Source organism: Leucopleurus acutus (genome assembly GCF_964270905.1).
Source record: "Leucopleurus acutus genome assembly, chromosome: 8".
NCBI lineage: Eukaryota > Metazoa > Chordata > Mammalia > Artiodactyla > Delphinidae > Leucopleurus > Leucopleurus acutus.
The window spans coordinates 96,521,013-96,542,907 of NC_139151.1; the positions used below are offsets into that span (position 1 = coordinate 96,521,013).

The 21,895-nt window shown below is 42.2% G+C and overlaps 1 protein-coding gene across 1 annotated transcript; it reads left to right on the forward strand.

Moving 5' to 3' along the window:
• Positions 1-110: 110 nt before the first annotated feature.
• DDB2 (damage specific DNA binding protein 2) lies at positions 111-21,880 on the forward strand (the record flags this gene model as incomplete). Its single annotated transcript, XM_082845186.1, has 6 exons — positions 111-237; positions 1,387-1,520; positions 1,928-2,119; positions 20,575-20,739; positions 20,886-20,931; positions 21,233-21,880. 6 exons carry the CDS (start codon positions 111-113, stop codon positions 21,280-21,282), a joined length of 714 nt encoding a protein of 237 aa, XP_082701312.1. The 3' UTR covers positions 21,283-21,880.
• Positions 21,881-21,895: the final 15 nt, after the last annotated feature.

The window sequence follows — 21,895 nt, forward strand, 5'->3', positions numbered from 1 at the left end:
CTGGGGCTCAGCGGGTTCTGTGGTCCCCGCCTTGTTTTTCCCCAGAAGCTTCTCAATCTTTCGTCGGTCATCTCGGCATAAGGCATAGTACCCCTCGCACGGAGGACGCCATGGCTCCCAGGAAACGCCCAGAAACCCAGAAGACCCCCGAGGTGGTTGTGCGCCCCAAGAGCAAGAGGAACAGAAGCCCCTGGGAGCTGGAGCCCGAGGCCAAGAAGCTCTGTTTGAAGGGCCCCGGTACTGCCTGCGCCTGCTGCTTTAATTAATTCCGCCATTTGGGGTTCTCACACAGGAGGCTGGAGTGGGGGGGTGGGTGCGCCAGGGTCCCTGAGGCCGTCCCAAATTATGAACGCCTCAGGCTGTGCATTTTGTCTGCAGGTCCTATGACACCTTAGAGCTTGGGCTTAACCTCCCTCAGGTGACAGGAAGAGGCAGATGAGCTCCATTACAACAGACACAACGGACTTTTCAAATTCCTTGTTTGTACCAGAATTTTTACACACTGAGGACTGCTTAAGATAATCCTACTTTGCCTAGTGGTGTGTGTACTTAATTTCTCTACTCACGATTGCTAGCTGTATGTCCTTGGTTTAACTGCGGAAACCCTCCCATTTCCCTCCTTCCTTCCTTCGAAAACTCATTCTTAGGGGTTTATTGGGGCTTGAACCTGGGGCTATAAGGAATGTAGGGAACTCCAAAGACAGGGGGTTGTTGATGAAGTGTTTTTTTTGTTCATGAGAAGAAAGAATCGGTTGTCACGAGGCGGGATTCATAGAGATCAGGTCCTCAAATACATGTTGGTAATCCAGAGTTGCTTTATTCCTATTCTAGGTGGATCTGCCTTCCCCAAAGTAGCCTAGCGAATTTAGCGCCACACCGGACCCTATGGATCCTGCTGGTTTTAAGGAGAAGAGATTGCACTTAGGGCCAACCACTGGTCACCTCTACATTATTTTAATATAGGATTTAAAGAAACTGCTTTTCCCGAAAAGTCACTTCTATGCTGTCCTAAAATCTTTTTATTGTGCTTTATATATAACTTTTAAATTGTCACCCAACCCTATCACTAGTTTTCCAGCCCAAACTGGGAAGAGTTCTGCAGTTCTCATGTGTTTCTTTGGCTCAGTTCTCAGGAACCCTGCAAGATCATAGTTTCACTTCAGAAGTACTATTTTGGGGAATGTTTTTTGGAAGGGGCTGAATTCCTACTCACTATTTATTTGTTGTGCTGGGTGAGACTAAGCAGAACGTGGAAAAACCTTAGGAGATGATAAGAGAGATTGTCTATGCCGAATGAAGGAACAAGGCTTTCTTTTTGGGATGTTTCAGCAGAAAAATCTTTGAGTGAGATTGGAGCGGAAAATATGTGTCTGTTCTGCTTGGCAGGTCCTAGCAGAAGATTTGACTCAGGCTGCCTTTGGGCGGGGTTGGCTAGCCTGCGGGTCCCGCCACCATGCAGCATCGTCAGGGCCCTCCACCAGCATAAGCTGGGCACAGCTGCCTGGCCATCACTACAGCAGGTGAGGCGGTTCCTGGCTGAAGAGCTCAAGGGTTTGCATGGTGCCTTTTTTTTTTTTTTTACTGCTGGATGGTCCAAAATTAGATGCTGGGTTGGTTCAGTGGGTCGTCGGAGTGGTCAGATCACCCCCATCTTGTTGACTACCGGGCACTCAGCCATGTAGAAGTGCCCACTGGGCACTCAGCCATGTAGAAGTCCTATGCTGTAGGGCGTCCCAGCAGGAATGCACCCTGCCTCCTTGCTTTCCATGATTAGATCATGTATATTGCAAATATTTTTATGCACAGAGTCAGGCAGTTATTTTTCCTTTAGTGGGAGGACCTGACCCCACTTATCTATGCGGGAGTCAGAGATTGGCAATTTACCCTTACGTTTTAATTCAACTTAATTTTTTTCTCTCTGTATCAGGGTCTCCAGCAGTCCTTTTTGAACTCTCTGGCTTCTTACCGGATATTCCAAAAGGCTGCCCCTTTTGACAGGAGGGCCACATCCCTGGCGTGGCACCCAACTCACCCCAGCACCCTGGCTGTGGGTTCCAAAGGGGGAGATATCTTGCTCTGGAACTTTGGCATAAAGGACAAACCCACCTTCATTAAAGGGGTGAGCAGTTCCCTGTGCCAGACGATAGTGCTGAAGAAGTGCGTGTTGAAGGGATGAAAAGTCATCCGGTAACAAGGAGATAATTGGGATCAAAAATAACTGTGGGTATTTTCAAACGGGTCAATGGTGATGATACTCAACTCTTTATTGAACGCCTGCCCTTAAAATATTAGGAAGTATGAAATATTGATCACCCTCGTAAATCACCTAGAATCTAAGCCCTTTCTTACCTCCTTGACCTCATCTTGTACTACTGTCTTTCCTCATTCCCTATGCTTTAGCCATACTGGCTATTTCTATTCCTGAAGCTGAGTCTTTGCACTTGCTGTTCCCTTTGACTGGAGTGCTCTTTCCCATGGTTTTCTCATGGCTGGCTCCCTCTTCTCATTCAGGTCTCGGCTCAATATATTTTTTCAAAAAGGCTATTACTGACCGCTCTGCCTAATCACTGATGACTCCCTATCTCATTATCCTGCTTCACTTTTCCCCCACAATGTTTATCAATATCTGAAATGTTTTACTTATTTGTATGTCTTTACCCACTGGAAGGTAAGCTCCATGATGGCAGGGACCTTGTTTTTCTGATTTACCACTGTAACCCCAGTACCTAAAACAGCGTTTGGCCTAGATAGCTGCTTTGTATTTGTTGAATGAATGAGGGGCTTGGAGTATAACTCGATAGGTGGGATGTCTACCGACAAGATAACTAACAATACAGCAGTACAGATGCTAAATGCTACATACAGAACATGAGAGAAGGAAGAACCTCTTGTGAATTCGAGTCAATAGAGGTTTCATAGATGAATGAGGAGTGAGGAAGAACAATATTTAGATAAATGGAGAGAAAAGGAGGAAAGGCAGAGTGTGTTTGGGGCAAGGTTTGGCATAGAGCTTTTTAGGGGTGCTCTTAATTGTGCTAGTGTTTGTCATCAGTCGCTGAGGGGTGAGGGTATTGGCCCCTCCACCAAAGACAAGACCGTTAGCTTGCCCAGCTGGGGACTGACATTGGAGGGCTATACTGTGAAAGGTGATGCTCTGGGTTTAGAGCAGGAGCCGCAAATTCACATGCGTAAAGAAGCCAGACAGATAAAAGAATGATGTAGGATGGTGGTTAGTGGTAAATTGGAGATGGTTGACAGGTGAGAATCTAGGTCCTGAGGTATCAGGTCTGATTTTTTCAAATGAAGACTGAAATGTTCTGACTTTAAAAAATTGTAATGAAACACATATAAAATTTACCATCTTAACCATTTTTAAGTTTACAGCTCAGTGGCTTTAAGTACATTTACATTCTTGTGTAACCAGTCTCCAGAACTTTTTCATCTTGCAAAACTGAAACTCTGTAGCCATTAAACACTAATTCCCCATTCCTCCTTCCCTCCAGACCCTGGCAACCACATTCTGCTTTCTGTCTCTATGATTTTGACTAAGTATCTCATACAAGTGGAATCAGACAGTATTTGTCCTTTTGTGATAGGCTTATTTCACTTAGCACAGTGTCCTCAAGTTTTATCCGTGTTGCAGCACGTGTCAGAATTTTCTTCCCTTTTAAGGCTGAATAATATTCCACTGTATGTATGTACCACATTTTGTTTATCCATTCATCTGTTGATGGACATTTGGGTTGCTTCCACCTTTTGGCTTTTGTGAATAATGCTGCTGTGAACGCGGTTGTACAGATATCTCTTCGAGCCCCAGCTTTCAGTTCTTTTGGTTATGTACCCATAGTGGAATTGCTGGATCACATTGTGACTCTATTTTTCATTTTTTGAGGAACCACCATACTGTTTTCCATAGAGGCTGTACCATTTTACATTCCTGCCAACAGTACTCAGGGGTTTCAATTTAAAATATCCTGGTTTTTAATGTTGGGAATTAAGTGAAATTGAACATGCTCTGTAGCTAAACAAAACACATTTGTGAACTGGATTCTGCATTAGCTCACTGTTTTTCTACCTCAGGTTTAGAGGCCAAAGGTAAACCCAGGATGAGTTCTTTTAAGTGGAGGGTTTGGAGAGCAGCTCATCAGAAAAGGCCAGGTTAGGCAGGCTTGAAGATTAGGATTCAAGGTATGAGATCAGTGTTCAAGAAAATAAGTGCCTGAAGCCCAAAGAAAGGCAGCCAGGGGATTACTTGGTGGTCTGTCTACCCAGCTGGTGAGACAGGTGACCCCCAGGAGGGGTAGCTTTAAGTTGAAGTCCGAACCCAGAGCTCAGGCAGGAGGAGATTGGGTTTTTTCCTAGGCATCCAGGACATGGGAATAGAGAACTTTAAGAAACAGCCTAAGAGTGTCCTAGGGGAAGAGTTTCCTGACAAAAAGGGGAATGATAACTGCTTTGAACTTGTGTCAGGCTGAAGCTGCTTTTGGTTTATATCACCCTTTATTATGATGTGCATTTAAGTGAAGTTTCCTTACACACTGTTGTGGAGATTGGTCTGGGCATTTGAACTCTGTGACTAGTAGGGAACTAGGTTGTAGCAGGAGAAGGGTAGGTGGTCTGGAGAACTGTCTGTTTTTACTCCCAGGAACTGACAGCAGAAAGTTGATTTGAGACCAGTGACTGAGGGAGCAGCAGTGCTTCATTTTGTCATTTCTTTAGTCATCTGACCTTGGCTCTGATCTTAATCTTTCAGGCCCTTGGCAAGGGGACATGTATTACATTTTCAAAATGAAGGTTATTTTAGTCTCATTGTAAAAATGACCTGTGCTCATTGCAAGAAATTCAGGCAATACAGAAAAAAGTATAAAGAATAGAGTAACTATTACCTGAAATCCCCATTTGAGGCATCTTTATGTGCGTGTATATACTGTTATACACACCCGTTCTTCTACTTATATTTTTATGTAAATATTCTATCCTAGAATCTGTTGTATTTTACTTATGAGATCATATCCTAGTTTAGTCATCTTGTACCAGATGACGACCACTTAAAAATATCTTATTTTCTGGACTTCCCTGGCGGTCCAGTGGTTAAGACTCCATGCTTCCACTGCAGGAGGCACTGTTTCGATCCCTGGTTGGGGCACTAAGATTCCCACATGCTACTGGGCCAAAAATAAATAAATAAAATTAAAATTAAATTAATTAAAAATTAAATTTAATTAAAAATTAAAATAAATAAAATTTAAAAATATATATCTTATTTCCTTTTTTTGGTAATGCCTTTGGTTTTGGTATCAGGGTAATGTAGACCTCATGTAAAGAGTTGGGAAGTATTCCCTCCACTCGAATTTTCTGGAATAATTTGTATAGAATTGGTACTATTCCTTTCTTAAGTTTTTTAATAGCATTCACTAGTGAAGCCATCTGGGCCTGGAGTTTTCTTTGTTGGAGGGTTTCTAACTATATATTCAATTTCTTAATAGATACAGGGCAATTTAGGTTATCTATTTCTTCTTGAAGGAGCTTGGTAGTTTCTTTCAAGTAATTTGTCCACTTTATCTAAATTTTTGAATTTAGTGGTGTAAAGTTGATCATAGTATTCCCTTATTATCCTTTTAATATCCATAGGATCTGTAGTAATGTCCTCCCTCATATTTCTTTTTTTTTTTTTTGCGGTACGCGGAGCTCTCACCGCTGTGGCCTCTCCCGTTGCGGAGCACAGGCTCCGGACGCGTAGGCTCAGTGGCCATGGCTCACGGGCCCAGCCGCTCTGGGGCACGTGGGATCCTCCCGGACCAGGGCACGAACCCGCGTCCCCTGTATCGGCAGGCGGAACCCCAACCACTGCACCACCAGGGAAGCCCCCTCATATTTCTTGATATTGGTAATTTGTGTCTTCTTTTTTTTTTTCCCTAATCAGTCTTGTTAGAGGATTATCAATTTTTTTGATATTTTCAAAGAACCAGCTTTTAGTTTCATTGATATTTTTTCTCTGTTGTTTTTCTGTTTTCTTTTTTGTTGACTTTTGTTGTATTATTTTCTTTCCTATGCTTACTTTGGGTATAATTTGCTTTTCTTTTTCTGGTTTCTTAAGATAGAAACTTGAATTGTTTATTTGAGACCTTTCTTTTCTAATATAACCATTTAATGCTATACATTTCCCTCTATTTCTTAACTGCATCTCACAGATTTTGTTGTGTTTTTGTTTCCATTCAGATCAAATTATTTTCCAAATTCTTTTTTTTTTTTTGCGGTACGCGGGCCTCTCACTGTTGTGGCCTCTCCCGCTGCAGAGCACAGGCTCCGGACACACAGGCCCAGCAGCCATGGCTCACGGGCCCAGCCGCTCCGCGGCACGCGGGATCCTCCCGGACCAGGGCACAAACCCGTGTCCCCTGCATCAGCAGGCGGACTCTCAACTACTGCGCCACCAGGGAAGCCCCCCAAATTCTTTATGATTTCTTCTTTGACCTGTGGGTTATTCTGAAGTATTTTGTTTAATTTCCAAATATTTGGGCATTGTTGAGATACCTCCCTGTTATTGATTTCTAGTTCAATTCTGTTACGAACAAAAGACATTTTATGTGATTTCCAGTCATTTTACATTTTTTATTTGTATTTTGGCTGAGCATACGGACTATCTTAGTGAGTTTTCCATATGCATTTGAAAAAAAATGTGTATTCTGCTGTTTTGGGGTGAATTTTTTTTTTTTTTTTTTCCTGTGGCTGCACTGCGCAGCATGTGGGATCTTAGTTCCCCGATCACGGATAGAACCCATGCCGCCTGCAGTGGAAGGATGGAGTCTTAATCACTGGACTGCCAGGGAAGTCCCTGTTTTGGGGTGAATTATTCTCTAAATGTCAGTCAGGTTAAGTTGGTTGATAGTGTTGTTTAAATATTTTGTATCTTTTTTTTCCTTAATGTTCTGTATCCTTATTGATTTTAGGTCTCATCAATTATTGAGAGGAATATTGGAATCTTCAACTATAAAATTGTGGTTCTGTCTATTTTCCTTTAGTGTTTGCTTCAAGCATTTGGAAACTCTGTTATTAGGTGCTTACACGTTTAAAATTATGTCATTTTGATGAATTGACAACTTTGTCATTGTGTGATGTCTCCCTTTACCCCTGGTAATATTTCTTGTCTTGAAATCTTTGTTTGATATTAATGTAGCCACTGCAGCTTTTTTATCATTAGTATTTGCATTGTATATCTTTTTTTTCATCCTTTTATTCTTAATGTATTTGTGTATTTGTATATAAACGAGCTTCCTGTAGATAGCATGTAAAAAAAAATCCAGTCTGGGAATTCCATGGTGGTCCAGTGGTTAGGACTCCTAAAACTAATACAGTGTTATATGTCAATATCTCAGTAATTTTTTTAAAAATTTCATTTAGAATAAAGTTAACCTGTGGGAAGTTCCCTGGTGGTCCAGTGGTTAAGACTTGGTGCTTTTTGCTATAAAGCAGAAGCTAACACACCATTGTAAAGCAATTATACTCCAATAAAGATGTAAAAAAAAAAAAAAAGACTTGGTGCTTTCACTGCTGAGGGCCTGGGTTCAGTTCGTGGTTGGGGAACTAAGATCCCACAAGCCACATGGTGGCACAGCCAAAAAAAAAAAAATCCAATCTGACAATCTCTACCTTTTTTTTTTTTGGGGGGGTGTACGGAGGCGTCTCACTGCTATGGCCTCTCCTGTTGCGGAGCACAGGCTCCGGACGCACAGGCTCAGCGGCCATGGCTCACGGGCCTAGCTGCTCTGCGGCATGTGGGATCTTCCCAGACCAGGGCACGAACCCGTGTCCCTTGCATCGGCAGGCGGACTCTCAACCACTGCGCCACCAGGGAAGCCCCAAATCTCTACCTTTTAATTGGAGCATTTGACCATTTACATTTAATATGATTATAAATATGATTGGGTTTAAGTCTGTTATCTTATATTTCTATTTGTCCCATTGCTTTGCTCCATTTTTCTTTTTTTCTTGTCGTCTTTTTGGTTGAGTACTTTTTATGATTCCATTTTATCTCCACTATTGGATTATTAGTTACACTTCTTTTCCTTTCTCTTTTCTCTCTTTTAGTAGTTGTTCTTGGGTTTATAATGTACATCTCTTTTTTTTTGACCACACAGCTTGTGGGATCTTAGTTCCCTGACTAGGGATTGAACCTGGGCCCTTGGCAGTGAAAGTGAGGAGTCCTAACCACTGGACCACCAGGGAATTCCCCACAATGTACATCTTTAATGTAAGAGAGAACCTTCAAATAATGTTATACCACTTCACATGTATTGTAAGACTCTTACAACTATATATTTACTTCTGTTTTCTCCCTTCTGTCATTGTCCTACATTTTACTTCTACATATGTTATAAACCCTACATTTTTATTTTTGCTTTACACAATTATCTTTTTGTTTCTGTTTTTTGTTAAATCTTTATTGAGATATAGCTAATATATGATAAACTGCACATGTTTAAAGTGTACGATTTGATGAGTTTTGACATACGTATACAACCATGAAACCATCACCACAATTAAAATAATGAACATATCCATCACCCCCGAAGTTTCCTCACACACCTTGGAAATCCATCCCTTTCTTCTCTCTGTTCTGACATCTGAAAACCATTGATCCACTTTCTATCCCTATTGATAAATTTGCATTTTCAAGGCTTTTATATAAATGGCACCATACAATATATACTCTTTTTTTTTTGGCTTCTTTCATGCAGTATAAATATTTGAGATTCATCTACATTTTTGCATGTATCAGTAGTATTTTTTTTCTTTCTGAGTAGTTTTCCAGTGTATCGATATACCACAGTTTATTTATCCATTCACCTGTCGAAGGGCATTTGGACTTTTTCCAGTTTTTGACTGTTGCAAATAAAGCTGCTGTGAACATGCATGTACAAGTCTTTGTGTGGATATATGTTTTCATTTTTCTCGAGTAAATACCTAGTTGTGGAAAAGCTGGATTGCAGGGCAGGTATCTTTTAAAGATATTTTTTATTTATTTTTATAAATATTTATTTATTTATTTGGCTGTACTGGGTTTTAATTGTGGCACATGGGATCTTTGTTGCGGTATGCGGAATCTTTAGTTGCGGCAAGCGAACTCTTAGTTGCAGCATGTGATCTAGTTCCTTGACCAGGGATCAAACGCAGGCCACCTGCATTGGGAGCATGGAGTCTTAGCCACTGGACCACCAGGGAAGTCCCTAAAGATATTTTTTTAATTTTTATTTTTTTTTAATATTTACTTTATTATTATTTTTGGCTGCGTCAGGACTTAATTGGGGCATGCGGGATCTTCGTTGAGGCACACGAGATCTTTCATTGCAGTGCGGGCTCTGTTGTGGCACGTTGGCTTCTCTCTAGTTGTGGCACTCAGGCTCCAGAGCACATGGGCTCTTTAGTTTTCAGCAGGCAGGCTCTCTCATTGAGGCGCACGAGCTCTGTAGTTGCAGCGCACGGGCTTAGTTGCCCCGTGGCATGTGGGATCTTAGTTCCCCAACCAGGGATCGAACCTGTGTCCCCTGCATTGGAAGGTGGATGCTTTACCACTGGAACCAGGGAAGTCCCAAGATATTTTTTAAATGAGAAAAAACTTCAATATTTACCCACATATTTGCCATCTCCAGGGCTTTTCATTCCTTTGTATGATCCAGACTTCCTTTTGGTAACATTTTCCATTTTCTTTCTGCTTGAAGAGATTCCTTTAACATTTCCTGTCATGTAGGTCGGTTGGTGATGCTTTTTTTCCTTTTGTTTGTCTGAGAACGTCTTTATTTTGCCCCCCCTCCATGTTTTTTTTTTTTTTTGAAGGTAATTTTGCTGGGTATAAAATTCTAGGTTCATAGGACTTTTTTTTTCTTTTAGTACTTTAAAGATAATTTCTGATGCAAAGTTTGCTCTCATTCTTATGTTCCTCTTCACGTGATTTTTTCATTTTTTCTTTTGGCTGCTTTAAAAATGGTCCCTTTGTCATCTAAAGTAATATTCACAGGTTCCAGGGATCAGGGCATGGACATCTTGGGGGACCATTATTCAACCTACTCCAGTTAGCATGGGTCTAAGGCAACCTGTAGTTTAGATGTGAGTTGACCTCACCCTGAGGCAGTACCCTTCTGAGGACTCTACTCAATGTTCTGTATATTAAGAATTTTTTCATTCTGGATGGTGAGAATACAGACTGTTCTGAGGATTTCTCCTTCTGCTCACTTCTGGTGGTTTTACCTCAGCCTTATGTAGTTTCCTTATACATATTTACCCAACAATATTTACTCCAAGGCCTGAGGGGACCCCTCTGAAAATCTCCAGAATGCTCTCTCTGTATATCTCCCCCTCCAGCATTCTCCCCCACAAATTCTTGCCCTGTTGGCTTTCCCAACTTGTCACCTCAGCTTAATGAGACTATTAGGCTGTTTGGGTCCTCTCTCCCTGTGCTGCAGCCTGGATACTCTTTCCAAGCAGTAAACTGGGACAATTGCAGGGTTACCTCATTTCTTTCCCTCTTGTCTTGTGCTGCCTGTTGCCCAATGTCTGAAAACTCATTTCATGTATTTTTTCATTTTTTTTTAGTTGTGTAAGGCAGGAGGATATATCTGGTTTCTGACACTCCATCATAGCTGGAAGTAGAAATTCATACTTAACTAATTTTAATAGTTTCTCTGAGGATTTAAATTTTTTTCCTACACAGTTTTGTCATCTACAAATAAATGAGAGTTTGAATTCTCACTTTACCATTTTTTCACTTCTTTTTTTGCCTTATTCCATTGGCTAAGACCTCTACTACTTTGTTGAATGTTGGCTATAACAGACATCCTTGTCTTATTCTTTTTTTTTTTTTTTTTGCGGTATGCGGGCCTCTCACCGTTGTGGCCTCTCCCGCTGTGGAGCAGAGGCTCCGGATGCACAGGCTCAGCAGCCATGGCTCATGGGCCCAGCCGCTCCACAGCATGTGGGATCCTCCCAGACCAGGGCACGAACCTGTGTCCTCTCATCGGCAGGCGGACTCTCAACCACTGTGCCACCAGGGAAGCCCCTTGTCTTATTCTTGATTATAGAAGGCTTTTATTTTTTGTCATTAAACAAGGTTTCTGCTACTTTTTATTGTGATAAGATATACATAACATGAAAATTACCATTTTAACCATTTTAAAGCATACAACTCAGTGGTACTAAGTACATTTACATTGTTGTGCAACCATCATCAATATCCATCTCCAGAACTTTTTCATCCCCAAATAAAACTCTGTACCCATTAAACAATGACTCTCTATTACCCCTCCCCTCAGCCCTACTAATCTGTTTTCTGTCTCTGAATTTGATTATTCTAGGTACTGCATATAAGTGGAATCATAAAATAAATATTTGTCCTTTGGGGTCTGACTCCTTTCACTTAGCATAATGTTTTCAGGGTTCATCCATGTTATAGCATGTATCAGCCCTTTATTCCTTTTTGTAGTTGAATAATATTCAATTGTATGAATACACCAAATTTTGTTTTGTCATTCATCTGTTGATGGACATTTGGATTGTTTCTGCCTTTTGCTGTTATGATTCAGCTGCCATGAATGTTCATGTACAAGTTTTTGTTAGAACTGTTTTCAGTTCTTTTGTGTATATACCTAAGAGCTTGTTTGTTTTTAAAACTTGTTTTTAAATACTTTTTATCAGATTAAGTTCCTCTTTTATTCATAGTTTGCCAGAAGCTCTTATCGTGAATGATAATTGAATTTCATCAAATACTTTTTTGTCTCTTGAGGTCAGCAATGATTTTCTTCCTCTATTCTATTAATGTGGTAAACTACACTGTTTTTTGTTTGTTTTGGTTTATTAGTTATAGTCGATGTTTTCATTTAAATGTTATTTTTTTCACTCTTTTACCTTTACAGTTATATTTCTAGCAAGTGATACTGCTTCTTTTGAAAACTGTGGGAAAAGCACATAACACAAAATGTATCATCTGAACCATTTTTCAGTGCACTAACACTATATTCACATTGTTTTGCAACAGAGTTCTAAAACTTTTTCATCTTGTGAAACTGAAACTGTGCCCACTGAATAACAACTCACCATTTCCCCTTCCCTCCAGGCTTTGGCAACCACAGTTCTACTTTCTGCTTCTATGAGCTTGAACTACTTTAGATACCACTAAGTTTTGGTGGTTTTACGGTTTTACTGTGGCTATGTCAGAGAATATTCTTGTAGGAAGTACACAATAAAGTATTTGAGTGTGATGGGACATCATGTTGGCAATTTATTATCAAATGGTTCCGGAAAAACAGTTCTTTGTGCTATTCTTGCAACTCTTCTATGAGTTTGAGATAGTTTGAAAATAAAGTTAAAAAAAAAAAAGATTGTTTCTTCCTTAAATATTTAGCACATTCACCACTGAAGCCATTAGGATCTGGAATTTACTTTGCAAGAAAGTTTTTAGTTGTGACTCAATTTCTTTAATAGATACCAGCATATTCAGATTTTTCTTTTTCATCTTCTGTCAGTCTGGCAAGTTTGTACTTTTCTAGGAATTTGACTATTAACTCTTAAGTTTTCAAATTTATTGGCAAAAGATTGTTTATGATGTCCTCTTATTATCTTTTAAAATGTCTAAGATGTATATTGATAATCTTTTCCATTCATTAAATTGGTTATTTGTGCCTTCTTGTTTGGTCATTCTCACCAGGGATTTATCAATTTAATTATATTAGTCTTTTCATGGAACCAGCTTTTGGCTTTGTTGATTCTTTCCACAGTGTATTTGTTTTATTTCATTAATTTCTGTTCTTTTTTTTTACTTTCTTTGGTTTTAGCTTCTTGTTTGTTTTACAGCTCCTTGAGATGGATGTTTGAGTCACTGATATTTAGCTTTTTTAACTATCATTATGAATATGCTCCTATGAATATCTGCATACAAGTTTTTACATCAACATATTCATTTCTGTTGAGTATATATCTCTTGGGTGTATATATCTCCTGGGTCATATGGTAACTCTATGTTTAATTTTTTGAGGAATTGCCTGTTTGCCAAAGCAACTGCTCCATTTCACTTTCCCACCAGCAATGTAGGAGGGCTTCAGTTCTTCCACATCCTCACCAACACTTAACTGACAAAAATTGTACATATTTAAGGTGTACCACATGATGTTTTAATACATGTATGTACTGTGAAATGATTACACCATCAAGCTAATTAACATCCATCACCTTACATAGTTTTTTGTGTGTGTGCATGCGCGCATGCATGCTGAGAACACTTATCTACTCAGAAAATTTCAAGTATACAGTACAGTATATTAACTATAGTCACCATGCTGTACATTAGATCTCAAGAATAACTGAAACTTTGTACCCTTTGACAAACATCTCCCCATTCCCCTCCCCCCACCCCAGCCCCTGGCAACCACTATTCTACTCTCTGCCTTTGTGAGTTTGACTTTTTTAGATTGCACATGAAATTGAGATCATTCAGTATTTGTTTTTCTGTGTCTGACGTCCTCCATGTTCATCCATGTTGTTGCAAATGGCAGGATTTCCTTTTTTTAAGGCTGAGTAATATTCCATTATACACACACACAAACCACATTTTCTTTATCCATTCATTCATCAGCAGACACTTAAGTTGTTTCCGTATCTTGGCAATTGTGAATAATGCTGCAGTGAACACAGGAGGACAGAACTCTTTGAGAAACTGATTTCATTTCCTTTTGATATACACCCAGAAATGGAATTACTGGATCATATGGTAGTTCTATTTTAAATTTTTTGAGGAACCTCCATACTATTTTCCATAATGCCTCTACCAATTTACATTCCCATCAACAGTATTCAAGAGTTCCCTCTTCTCCACATCTTGGCCAGCACTTGTTATCGCTTGTCTTTTTGATAATAGCCATTCTAACAGGTGTGAGGTGATATCTCATTGTAGTTTTGCATTTCCCTGATGATTAGTGATGTTGAGCACCTTTTCATATACCTGTTGGCCATCTGTATATATTCTTTGGAAAAATGTATATTCAAATCCTTTGCCCATTTTTAATCAGATTGTTTTCTTGCTATTGAGCTGTCCGAGTTCCTTATATATTGTTAATATTAACCCCTGATCAGATATATAGTTTGCAGTATTTTCTCCCATTCCATAGGCTGTCTTACAACACTTGTAATTGTCTTTTTGATTATAGCCATCCTAGTGGATGTGAAATAGTATTTCATTGTGGTTTTGATTTGCAATTCCCTAATGACTAATGATGTTGAGCATCTTTTCATGTGCCACTGACTATTTGTATATCTTCTTTGGAGAAATGTCTGTTGAAATCCTTTGTCCATTTTTTTTTTTTTTTGGCTGCACTGTGCAGCTTCCCAGATCTTAGTTCCCCAACCAGAGATTGAACCCTGGGCCACGGGAGTGAAAGCGCCAAGTCCTAACCACTGGACCGCGAGGGAATTCCCTTTGTCCATTTTTAAATTAGGCCTATTTTTTAAATGTATACTAATTACAATTATTTTAAAGCCTGTGTCTAATAGCACCAATACCTGGATCTCCTGTGAGTGTCTTTCAACTATTGTTTTTTCTCTTAGTTATTGGTTATTTGATATTCTGGGTAATTTTAGATTTGATGCCAAATATTGCATATAAAAACTTGTAGAGATATAATTTGAAGTTTTGAGTGCTGTTATTTTCCTCCAGAAAGAATTTCTTTCCTCTGGCAGGCAGGTCAGGTGGAATCAGATCATCTTAATCTGATCAGCGATTGAAATGATTTGAATCTGGACTTCAGTCTTTGTGAGGGATGGTCTGTTTCCAGTTTGCTCTTATTTTTAGGGTTTCGGGGATCCTAGCTAAAAGCTGGGTTTTTCCCAAGACCTCTCCTCCTTGACAGGTCTGAACTCCAGTTTTTGTCCCTCTTGAGATGGACAGAACCTCTCTTCAGCTTCTCAGCCACCACTTTCTTATCTGCATATGACTCAAGAGGAAAAGCAGCATCGAAATGTCAGGCGTACCTCTCTGCTTCTCTTCTCTCTAGGAGGCTGGACTTCAAGTCCTTGATGCCTTGATAGCTCTTCGTTGACTTCAGACTTTACTTTGAAAACATGTATTTTTTCTGTCTTTTCTAGTTTTTCTTGACAGAAGGTTGGCCTGACACCAGCTAACCCACCATCACTGGAATTGGAAGTCTCAAACATTTCTCTTTTTCATATTTTGTCCAGGTTTGGTTAGTCCTTCTCAGTGCAAGAGTTGGACATAACCATTTAGCCCACCCTTGCTAGAATGCTCATGCGTTTTACCTTAAACTGTTTACATGTGTTTATTAGTAACGCTTTGACATAGGGCCAGTCCTTTTCTTGGAGTAAGTGTTCACTGATTAGGGTTCACCTGGTCTTACATAAACCATATCCATAATGCCTTTTTTATAGGGTCTAGTTTCCATTCCCCAAAAGTGGAGACATAACTTAAAATTAGTTGTGGAGCAATCTGATTGCAGATTCTTTTTAAATTTTTATTACTGTTTCCCACCCTAATTGTTTATAAGTATCTCACCCATGCTTAATTCAACAACTATTATTTTTAGCAAATCATTTTTTTTTAGCAAATCATTTTTATCTAGTTTTTCCAAAGTGTTCATATGGATTTCACAGAAATAACAAGTCTTTCTTTTTGCACATATTTCATCAGTTTAATTAAATTATGTTTGATGAAATGTTTTAAGTGTTTAAAGTTTAAATGTTTAATAAATCACATCATGTAAATTAAATTACATGATTACAATACAAACTACAATTGGAATACATAGGTTTAAGAGCAAACACAACTAACCCTTCGTAAGCATAGAACTCAGCTAGTGGGAGCAGATTATCATATAGCAGCAAGGGTTTGGTGAACCATGGACATCAGAATGTTTTAGAGAGGGAATGGAAAGTACCAGTTAGTATGCTGATTGAGTTAAGTGGATGTTGTGTAAGAGGCCTTGTAGAACTAAGGCTGGGATAGCAACAGCATATGGGAGAAGTGGAGGAAGAGCCTTGACGATGTAAAGTTCTTTAAACAGTGCTTGATATATAATAAACACTTAATAAGGTTATGCTACTGATGTCATGATTATTTTCATCATCATTGTCTGAGATGTCTGGAAAAAACAGGAAGGAGCTCAGGTCTGACATCAGCCCTCCTAACCCAGCCACTGTTCCAAGCTGAAGCTCTTCTGAAAAGAGCAGTTATATGATAAACAGATTATGGTACATTCACCCAATGGAATACTCAGCAATAAAATGGGATGAACTATAGATACAGACGGCAAGTTGGATGAAACTCAGGGGCATTACACTGAGTGAAATGAAAGAAGCCAGTCTCAAAAGGCTGCATACCGTATAATTCATTTATATGACAGTCTGTCAAAGGCAAAACTATTGTATAGTGATGGAGAATGGATCAGTGGTTGCCAGGGGATAGGAGTCGGGGGGAGGATGGGACGACAATGGGAGAGCACAAGGGATTTTTTGGGAAGTGACACAACTGTCCTGCACCCTAATTTTGGTGGTGGTTATTCAAATCTATACGTGTGTTAAAATTCATAGAACTGTATACCAAAAACAACAAATTTACTGTATGTTAATTAAAAAGTATGAAATTAAAACTAAAACCTTAAGAAACAGTACTGTGGAGAGCATCCTACTGTCTAGGCATCTAAGCTGGCCTGGCCCCAAGTGCAGTCGGGCTGGCTCTTGTGTCTGAGCGGAGTATGTGCACCCAGGCCTGGTCCTCTTCCTGGGCCGTTGTCACTCACTGGCTTTTTTCTTCCTTGTGTTAGATTGGAGCTGGAGGGAGCATCACTGGGCTGAAGTTTAACCCTCTCAATACCAACCAGTTTTTCACCTCCTCAATGGAGGGAACAACTAGGCTGCAAGACTTTAAAGGCAACACTCTCCGAGTTTTTGCCAGCTCAGGCACCTGCAAGTGAGTAGTTTAACTCAGAGGGGAAAGGGCTTCTAGGCTCTCGGTGTAGTTCTGGCGAGAGCATCCAGACCCCATTTCTTTCACCCAGACCTGGCACGGGGAAGAAAGGAAAGGTGTCGGCTCCTTTGCACGTTTCCCTCTCTTTCTCAGACTTTTTCTTTAGCTGCCCGTACTCTGGGCCAGGTGGGCTACTGCTTCAGGGAGCGGTTCTGGAGCTTCAGCTCTTCTGTCAGTCATTCCTGTATTAGACTAGACCTTGATTCTCACTGGACAAGTCAACATGGCATTTGTCTAGAAAGCCACTTAAAGCCTGGACCAGGAGTGAAGAACTTAAGATTCCATTCCTTGCATTCACTGGGATGTAATGACCTGACCAGTTCCTTGATGGAAGCTTAAATGGATATAATCATGTCCATAAAGCACTCTGGACTCCCCAAGAGCAAGTGGCTGGAGAAATTACAAAATGCTTGTCACTTTGATTTCTAGCCAGAGACATGACTCTGCTCCCTAAGTATTTGGGGGTGTGGGGGTCTAACTAGCACTGGGCTGCCCCACAGGGGTAAGAAATACAGGAGCAATAGGACAGGTGATAGAATAGACTTACTCTTCCACAAGAAGCCCTCCCCCTGAAAGATGTTTACAAGGGATGCAAAAGGCAGTGTAGCAAGGATTTGAGGGAAAAAAATGTGAATCTGAGCTCTCCTGGCTGGGTATCAGGACCCCTGAAGCACCCTCCAACCCCATCTCTTCACATCATGTAGTCTGAGGGACAAAAGAGCAAGATACAGCTTCTGAGTTGTGTGTGCCTTTCCCCCTGAATGCTCAGAAGGGGGCAGAAGTTCCTTTCTAGCCAGCTGTGAGGAACAGAGCTGGGCAGTCCCTGTTTGGTGTGTCACATCTCCTTTGGCCCGACCAAGGGTGGAGGGTGAAGGGAGAAAGCAATACCTGAGTCTTCCTCAGGACCCAGGGCTGAAGGGGGCAAGCCCGCCTGGGGACCTGCGTTATGGCTCTGGGTTTGGCTGCTTCAGGGACTCTGAGTAGCTGAGGATCCTGGGCCCGGCAGTAACTGGACAAGTTTCTGAGCCCCACCACCCCCATAACCTCTGTGGGGATGGTAGACAAGTCTGAGTGCTCCTCACTGGGAGTCCACGACAAGTTATTCATTCATTCAACAAATATTTGTTGACTGTCTAATATACGTGAGCTGCAACAGTGAATAAATGGAACTTGCCTCTGTCCCCAAGAATCTTACAGCACAGTCTCTCCCTCCAGCTTCTGGTTTTGCAGCCTGGATGTGTCTGTCAGAAGCCGAGTGGTGGTCACAGGAGATAACGTGGGGAACGTGATCCTGCTGAACATGGACGGCAGGGAGGTGCGTTCTCTGGAGCCTAGGTCCTCCCCTTCCCTCCCTGACCCCCAGCCTCAGTTCTGCACCCCCGACCTGAACCGAGCTCTCTCTGCAGCTTTGGAATCTGAGAATGCACAAAAAGAAAGTGACCCACGTGGCCCTGAACCCGTGCTGTGATTGGTTCCTGGCCACAGCCTCCGTAGATCAAACAGTGAAAATCTGGGACCTGCGCCAGGTTAGAGGGAAATCCAGCTTCCTCTACTCGCTGCTGCACAGGCATCCCGTCAACGCAGGTGTGATATACCAGACCTCGTCCTTCCTGCAGACCCTGCTGACCCGACCGCTTCAGGGGTTTTCCCTCAAAGTGTAGAAGCCACTAGGCCAAACCTTTATACCCCTGATAGCATCGGCCAAGCTGAAGTCCTGAAGCCTTTCTGACTCTAGCTGCTCGTATCAGCTGCTGAGCCTCTAGGATGTTTTTGTTCGCAGCCCAGATTCACCTCCCTTCCACCTGTCTCTAGAAAGGAGAGGGAGGGAGGGTGCCCCTGCAAGAGGCCTGTGAGGGCCAGGACAACAGGGGGCCCGTGGTTCCCCGAGCTCAGGGGCTTTTCACTTTGCCAGCTCATTTCAGTCCCGACGGTGCCCAGCTCCTGACCACTGACCAGAAGAGTGAGATCCGTGTTTACTCTGCCTCCCAGTGGGACTGCCCCCCAAGCCTGATCCCACACCCTCATCGCCACTTCCAGCACCTGACACCCATCAAGGTAAGTAATGGAGGGAAGGGAGCTGTGATCGTGGGATGGATCAGGTCTACCAGGGTGGGGAGAAGGGGGCAGATACAGAAGCCTTCAATGCTAGACCTCTTCCTGCGCTGACACAAAGCAATCTCTTATTCTCTGGCTCTCTCTGCACCTTTTGTCCAGCTCTGTGATCCCATTTTGCTGAGTTTTCTTCATGTCTCTTTGATAAGCTTATTTCCCTGAGTTTTTTCCACGCAGCCCAGATCTCACTGTGGGCACTTTCTGAGATCCTAACCCTCGGTTCTGCCCTTAGTCTCAGTTACCTGTGTGTGCAGCTGATCTGCAAGCTAATCTTAGCCCTCATTAGCGGCTTCTCTGGCCTCAGTCCCTAAGGCTTACAGTCTTCAAGTCCTGTGATTCTTTCCTGCTCATGCCCCAAGCAGTCTGAACTCTGCCAGTCCTTCTGCTTTACTAGTATATATTCTTTCCTAGAACCACAGCCCCTCTTCAGACCTCCAGATCTCATGCCTGTACTTCTCTAGTCAGTATAGCATAGTTCAGGCAGGCGGGCATCCCCGGGGTTAGAATCCTTGAGCAAATTACTCAAATTTTGGATCCCAGTTTCCTGGTCTATAAAAAGCGAATAATGGTATCTGCCTGACAAGGTTGTTGTGAGGATAAATCCTTATACTTAAAGCACGTGGCAACATGCTTAGCGCCTAGTAAGTACTCAGTAAACAGTGATGACTTGGTAGTAGAGTGGCCCCCACGTACCTCAAATCAAATCCAAGCTCTCAGTAACATCAGGGTCCTTTAGCAGTTGGTGTTCCCCATGGATCCTTCCTTCCTTATCTCCCACCTGGTATCCAGGCAGCCCAGCCAGCAGCATCCCAGGTGTGACTTGTTTGTGACTTACTTCCAAGCCACTGCCGGTAGCACTTCTTCCTTCCTGCTAACCATGTCTTTTCTCCTTCAGAACTTCCTTGAAAAGCTTTCTTGGGAAAATCCCATCAAGTTCTGTCATTCCAATAGCTGCCAGATTTGTTTTGAGCAGGGTGACCTGAGGAACACAGGTGTCCTCCCTTTCTTCAGTCACTAGCCATTTTCTACTCAACTCATTGACATTGATGGAGGAGGGAGAGTAGTGGGATTACTTCAGAACTTATTAGGTCCTATTTGGTTTTGCTTACCGGAGGCTTTTCGCTTTGTAGGCTTACCTCTTTGGTTCATGTCTGGGTCGGGCTGATGTTAAAACATTTATCAGTTGGTATGACCTCAGGAAATGCAAAGGAGAGAGAAGGCCTGAAGGTGTCCTAAGGGTCAGGGAGGCCAGCTGGGGATTTTAAATTTGCAACGGTAGATGCGCACGCACTTGAAAACCATTCCTGTTGTTTCATGTAGGTCTTATCTCCATTATTGTTGGCAGTTGTATTAACAAGTGTTGTTAGTGGCAAAGATACTTTTGATGTCCCTCTTGACAGTGTTCTGCGTTTACTCTTGTGACCTGCCTCTCCATCTCCTAGGCAACCTGGCATCCTCGGTACAACCTCATTGTCGTGGGCCGATACCCAGATCCTAATTTCAAAAGTTGTACCTCCCATGAATTAAGGACGATCGATGTGTTTGACGGAAGCTCAGGAAAGATGATGTATCAGCTGTATGACCCAGAATCTTCTGGTATCATGTCGGTGAGGCTTGGGCCCTCAAATAATAATGGGAGGAAGCAGGGATTCACCTTACCTTATTGGATCAAAAATGACCAGAAATTAATCCTTATGTGCCCTTCTCCCAGTACCCTCATTCCCTCCTCATGCTTATCCCCTTGTCTCTGCAGCTCAATGAGTTCAATCCCATGGGGGACACACTGGCCTCTGTGATGGGTGAGTGAATCTCAGGCTGGTAAAGCCCACCCTACTCCCCAAGGTTCAGGGCAGGTTAACCTCAGCTTAGTGCTGCTCCATTCACCCCAGGGTCGTAGTCAGTAAAGATGATGACCAGGGGACAGCGGGCTCTTTGGCCTAGGCCCTCCATCCCTCTTGCTTTGTCTTGGTCACAGCAATGCCTGGCTGCTGCCCAGTTTCCTGGTATCTCCTTACCAAGTCCTAGGTTCCCCACGCCAGCCCCAAGTTTTCAGAGGCTGATAATGGACGGTGCGAGTCAGACTGGTCTCACTCCTCCTAGGTTATCACATTCTCATTTGGAGCCAGGAGGAAGCTGGGAAGCGTAAATGAGAGACATTAATGAAGGTGGGGGCCAAGCAAGGGCTTGGAGCCCCATGGGAACAAGTTCTGCGAGAAGAGGCGGCTTTGTGTTAAAGGGCCAGAGGTATCCGAGTCCTTAGGGTTGGAGCAGGGGCACTGGGACTGCGACACTGGGACTGGGACACTGGCATGTACTGTTCTGGACGTAGCTCCAGAAACTCCAGAGTTGGCAACCCGGCTGCCCCAAGGGTCCTTGCTATATCTAGCCTGGAGCCAAGCTTCTCTTTTCTCCTCTCTGACATGCAGTGGCAGAGGATCAGGTAGTGGTTTTCGATTTGTGTTCACTATTCACATGGCCAATAAAACCATACCCGACTGAGCTTCTGAGTGGATCTTCCAGCACTGACCTGGTCAAAGGGCTTCTCAGGTCCCCAAAATGAAGAAAAGGCACAGAAAACAGCACTAAGAGTCCAAAACCTTCATTCTCTGGAAGCTGTCTCAGCCCTATTCTGGGCCACAGTCAGGAGCTATTCAGCTCACAACCTGCCAGCTGGAGATCCCTGGCAGATCCCAGGAGATCCCAGCCTAAATGAGAGGGATAGTAGTTTCGTGATTCTGTACAACTCACCCCCCCCCCACACCT